The sequence below is a fragment of the Arachis hypogaea genome, chromosome 16 (assembly GCF_003086295.3).
Source record: "Arachis hypogaea cultivar Tifrunner chromosome 16, arahy.Tifrunner.gnm2.J5K5, whole genome shotgun sequence".
Taxonomy (NCBI): domain Eukaryota; kingdom Viridiplantae; phylum Streptophyta; class Magnoliopsida; order Fabales; family Fabaceae; genus Arachis; species Arachis hypogaea.
The window spans coordinates 1,299,159-1,305,359 of NC_092051.1; the positions used below are offsets into that span (position 1 = coordinate 1,299,159).

The 6,201-nt window shown below is 30.0% G+C and overlaps 1 protein-coding gene across 1 annotated transcript; it reads right to left on the bottom strand.

Annotated features, from left to right (window-relative positions):
- Positions 1-1,034: 1,034 nt before the first annotated feature.
- On the bottom strand, positions 1,035-3,662 carry LOC112756357 (uncharacterized). Its single transcript, XM_025804918.2, has 5 exons — positions 3,447-3,662; positions 2,177-2,291; positions 1,832-1,921; positions 1,642-1,740; positions 1,035-1,498 (listed from the first exon to the last, which is right to left on the bottom strand). Exons 1-5 carry the CDS (start codon positions 3,512-3,514, stop codon positions 1,397-1,399), a joined length of 474 nt encoding a protein of 157 aa, XP_025660703.1. The 5' UTR covers positions 3,515-3,662; the 3' UTR covers positions 1,035-1,396.
- Between the last annotated feature and the right edge of the window lie 2,539 nt (positions 3,663-6,201).

The following is a 6,201-nucleotide window of genomic DNA, read 5'->3' on the forward strand; positions in this document are numbered from 1 at the left end:
TTTGTTTTCATGGTAAGCAATAAAATTTTAACATGTGGCACTTAATTTAAAAAAAAATTAAATAATATCGTAATAATATAACAACTAATAATGTTATAGAATATGTTGTGAATAAAAGGTTGGTATTAATCTTATTAGATACTAACTTATTTAACCTTATGTATATAATTAAATATTATAATTATTATAAATTAAATGTGATTTAAGTATTTAATTTAGTTATCTAAAAAATTATATCAAATAATTAAATTATATTTAATTTATTAATAATTATAATAATTAATTATAACTCTATTTGATTAATAATTTATATTAATTATTTAAATCATAATTAATATAAGTAATTAAATTAATATAAGTAATTATAATACTTCAAAATAGGAGGCAGTATAGACAATTGAAAGAGGACTTGATTGAACACATATGGCAATTTCACAATGCTTGTCGTCAACTATAGAATTTAATTATGTTTTTTTTTTGTATTAAGTAATTTTACAAATTTGTGTAATCTCGAATTATATTTTGTTTATTGTTGTTATATATAAATTTATTTAATATTAATTTCTTTTAATAGTGAATTATTTTTAAATTTAAATATTTAAATTACATTATTAAAAAAAATTAATTATATTAATTTTAAGTATTTTAATTAATTAATTAAGTGGAACCACAACAAGGACTAAAGTTAGTTCCTCCTAATGGAGAAGAGAGAGATGCTTTGAGTTCCTATTTACTGTTTATGACGCAAAAGCTGATGTGGAATTACTTTTTATGACAGGTGGGACATAAACAGGAATTGGGATGAGTTCCCTACTGGAGATGGTCTAAGGGTGTGTGAAGACAAAAAGTAATGTAAAGACCAATTTAAGCATTTACCAAAAATTAAAATAGCAAAAGATATCTTAGAATTACTCATCATGAATATACTGCAATCAAAATCAAGTAAACAAATCACCGTATTTGATTACTCTCTTTAGTACGCTAGACTGCCTCGACAGAATCAAACAAGTCAAAACGGCGAATACAAATCCATGTGGCGTCGTGAAGAAATCTAGTTTCATTCAATGGCAACTTTAAATCCCAGACTTTGAGGAGTATAAATCAAGGTTGCAATACCGAAGGACAATGGCATGCTTCTCTGATTCAATTCTCTTTCCCTCTTGGTAGGCAAGTTTAGCAATTGAAGTATAGTTCCTAATCTCAACGAATGAAAAAAGAAAAAAAAAATAATACATTAAAAAGTTACAGGCTTAAATACTAAAACCCGGGAAGAGTTGTTCTACATCATACAACCATCAAGCAAAATCATGGGAAATTCGAAGAATGGGTATAATGAGGAACTAGGGAGTAACCCTAGTCGAGTACTCCTGCAAACCAAATCTTCGAATAGAGGCCACTAATAGGTTTTTGTTTTGGGAACCTTCTTCTTGGGTTGCCTTCTAGGCATAGAGTTTTTCATCCCAATAAAAAACAACAAAGCACCGGAGAGAGCCATATTCTGCAAGGAGTAATTATATTTTATCAACAAGTGCAACAATAAATAAAGCAATATTACAGCTACATCTTGAACTTCGGCATTCCAACATGAAAACAAATTGATTTTTTTTTTTAATCACATGCACACAAATCCAGTGCTCTGACCTGAGTGAATTTGACAAAAAGTTGAGTGAATTCTTTGTCCTCGCTTTCATAATTGTAGAAATCATACTGAATAGGAGTAGCAATCAACTGGTGCAGGAGCTGCAAAAAGAAAAGAGCCCTGGATTATAAAACTAAGAACATAAGATAAAAGCCAGTTTCAAATTTCATGGAGAAAAGTCAAATTACAGACCAGAAGGAAAGCTCCAAAAGAGCTACCAAATATGAAGAGAAGCCCTCCAAGGCCCTTGAGAGCAATAGCCCCAGCAACCACAAATTTCACCTGTCCAAGAAATCAATTATATAAATAAACGTTTTAACAGAACAAAACATAATGTATTGATGAGTGCAGAAAGGAGCACTTGAACAGATGCAGGTAAATTTTGGAAAAAGGATAAGCTAAATAAATAATAATCACAATAATGAGAGAAAATTCAATTAGTTTCCACTCTAATGTTTCACAACTTCTGCACAACCTGCCCCTGCCTCCAACATTTCAATTTTCACAAGACAAATGGAGAGAGAGAGAGAGACTAACATCAATTTCTGGAAGTTGAATACCAACTTGAGACTGCACCCGATATATAAAGGTATCAATCTTTGGTCTGAGTGCTTTTGCTGCAGGTCCCCCATCAACTCCATATTCATTAAATCTGTATGAGTTTGGTACAGAGTAAATTGTAAACAAATAATGCCAAAAAAAAATGATTGCTCCCGGATTTAAAATGCCCAAGGGAAAGAAACCTTTAATTTTAGCTTCCAGTTTCTGATTTAATGTGTAAAGTGAAAACTAGAATGTGATAAAGCTATCTAATGTACGCTGCCAAACTTTGTAAGGTGAACTCGGAAAAGTACAAAACTCAGTCCCATGGTTCCAACTTCCACGTCAATCAGAAGGCTACAATGAGACCTCTAGAAACTGAAATCGGAAATTCATTTATTTGTCTCCTCCAATCTACTACACATCAATCCCAAAAATAACCATACTATTGAACTCTACATAAACAAGTAAGGGCTGAGAATTATATTAAAATTTTACGCCATCACTGAAAATTCAGGGGGTGATTATTCGGGAATGAATTTCATATTAAAAGTTAAGCTCCATAAACAAAATAAGTTCATCATTTTTCACCTGAATTCCCCAGCTTTACAAATTACAATAACACATAAATAACCAGAAGAACACCAGCAGCAGCAAATTGATTACATCCTTTAATATCACAAACTACTAAACATTTAACAAGCTTACTTGTCAATTAATACACTACACGTGCAAACAATAATCCAGTAAGAATACTAAAAAAATGGATTAGATTGACAGGAGCCTTCATGTTAATGATTTAATGCCACACATTTAAAACACTGTAAAATCTCAAAGTTCATTCATTAAAATTTTGCAATTACTTAACCAGCCAAAGATAGAAGATCCAGCTACTACAATTGTAGGAAACGAATGCATCCATACAAATCCGGACACAGCAAACGCCTTAACTCGAAAAACCGATAAATTGCTCGATCCTAAGTTATTTAAAATCCACATTTTTTTAGAAAGAAAGGAACTATTTGAGGCCTCAAAACGGCAGAAAAATCAGATCTGGCAATCGTTTAGCTCAACAAGTAGTTCAAACCTCGGATACAACAGATCCATGAAGAGCAAGTATGACAACAGCCAAATCAGTACGAAAAGAAATAATAAATAACCAGAATCCGAAAAATTGCAGCAATCACCTAAAAATGAGCGAAAACTGATGGGAAAGAAAATATGAGAAACATGCAAATCAAAGAAAGAGAGGAAGAGAAGTACTAACTGTTGATAAGCAGAGAGTATGAAGACGGAGGCGAAGAGTACTCTGCCAAGAAAAGAGGCGAAGGCCATTTGAAATGCAGAGAGAGAATATAGGGTTCTCGGAGTGTGAAGAAGAAACTGCAGTGATTTCTTTTTCTTTTCCCGGTCAGAGGCTCAGAGCGAGAAAGAGAGAGAGAGAAGCGAGAATTGAAAACAAAAGGGTGAAGAAGGGTATTTTAGTCTTCTTAGCTCACTAAAGAGGGGTAAAATTGTCACGTGATGCAGTCATTCAGCGTTTAGGCGGCGATGGGCTTCATTGATGAATCGAGAGACCTGGCCCACTGGCCCAGTGGGCTGCATTCATGTTTTTTACCACATAATCGACGGCTAGCTGAAAATTTCGATGCCCTGACACTTTTTTATTTTTTTTCAAGAAGAAATCAACACTATAAATAATCCCTTAAATTTTAAGTGTCAATGCCTCAATGGAATTGGTTTCTAAGACTTTGTTTGAATGTAAAATGGAAAATAGATAGAAAAAAAAAAGGTGGAAAAAAATTGAGAGAAAAAAAATAGAAAAAAAAAGTTAATTTTTGTTGTGTTGTTTGGATGAAAAGAAAATGAAAGAAAAAAAAGTAGAAAGAAAATTTTCTTTGTTTGGATGGAAGGAAAAATAAGAAAAGAGAAAATCATACCTAAATAAAATTACATTAATATCCTTATTTATATTACATACAAATTATAATATATTAATATAACACAAAGCATAAATTTGTAATATTATGCTTACTTACAAATTTTCTTCAGTTTTCTTCGCATAGATGAAGTGAAAAATTAAAACATGAGTCCCACGTCAATTTTTTTTTCTTTTCATCCAATTTTTTTTCACATCCAATCAAAGAAAAACTAAATTTTGCATTCATTTTTATTCTTTCTATTTTCTTTCCTTTAATTTTCTTTTGTTCTAAATACAGTGTAAATTTTTACCAATTCTACTCAGCTAAACCAACTAAGGAATGCAACTAACTGTGGTCAATTAGTAATTTTTTTTGTAGAGAACATAAATTTAAATCATCATGAGAAACATCTAAAATCTAAAAGAATATTTAACACAAAATAATAACAAACATCCAAAATTATTATAAAATTATTTTAAAATTTTCTAATAAAAAAAATATCCAAAACGTTCAGATCTAAAGTTCTATGTTTCCTTTCCTACTGAGAGCATCATCCCTCCTGTTGAAAGAAGTTTTTGTTTGCGTTTTTCTAAAGGAAAAACACATCATTTTTTTTTGGGTCTTAATTGGGGGATTTTGATCCCTTTTGTTTTTGAATCGAAGAGGGTATAAAGCCCAAAATCTGGAAATCCAAAACTTAGGTGCATTAATTCTTATATTTATACCCGTATCTGACAAAAAACAAAAAAACAAAACTTAGGTCCGGTTGAAAAATCAGACACGATCCAAAAACACTTATAGTATAGGTGCATTAATTCATATATTTATACCTGTATCATGATCCTAATTTCCAAAGGCTAAGGTATTAGTTATTAAACAACTCACACAATGTAATTGAGGCCTAATTGAGATAGCACATATTTTTTAATGTGTTAGTATTTGGATTCGAACTTTGACAATATTAAATAATAAATAAAAAAATTTTAATGTTGAGTGTAGAAGTAAGTAGTGTGTATAAATTTATGATATAATACCTAAAATTAAAAATTATTCAATTTATTAAAAAAAACAATCCACTTCAAAAAAATAGAGTGGGGGAGAGAGAATTCCATTTTAAGAGTGGATAATCTGACCAAAAAAAAAAGGGGATAGAATTAACGTCATTAGATCTTTTTTAAATTAGGAATTATGTGTTAACCACCATAAAGTAAGTAAATTGTCGTGTAATACTCATGCTACTTACTTTTAATTATGGTGCACTTTTTGTTTTTGCTCATGCCTATCTACATCATGTAATTTACTTTGCCAATTATTACCCGTCTCCGTCTAATCATAATTTCGATAAAGAAGCAAAAAAGAAAATGTGTAGTGCCTATCCGAACAAAATTCAGGTGAACTTGACTTCACGTGAAATTAATATCTGAGAGTTGTTAGATAAAAATTTAATCAAATTAATCAAATTATTTAACGGTTCTCATGTATCAACTTCACGTCAAGTCAACTTCACCTGAGTTTTCACTATCTGAAAGTGAAAACTCAGGCAAAGTTGATATCTGAGAGCCGTTAGATAAAAATTTAGTCAAATCAGTCAAATCATTTAATGGCTCTTAGGTATTAACTTTACGTCAAGTCAACTTCACTTGAGTTTTTACTATCCGAATGTAAAAACTCAGGTGAAATTGACTTCACGTGAAATTAATATCTTAGAGCCGTTAGTATTATTATATGATTATATGCAGTACATATACAACTTTCTTAATTTTCATCCTCTATAAAATTATTAAGATTTTTTCACTAAAAAATTTGGAATTATAAAAATGAAGTAAATTATATTTTTTTTCTATGTAGACTTTAAAGTATTGAGAGTTTTAAAATTCAATAACATTAGAAATTTTAACAATTGCTCATAGCCATATACACATAAACTATCTGATATATATTATGAGCAGATCTAGTAATAATACTTTTATGTTATGATGACACTAATAATTAATGATGAAATGAAAATATTTTTATTTACTTTTTTAAATTATTTGAGTTATATTTACGTTTTAATATTGTTGAAATTAGAGAGATATAATTATAATAATTACTTTTAGT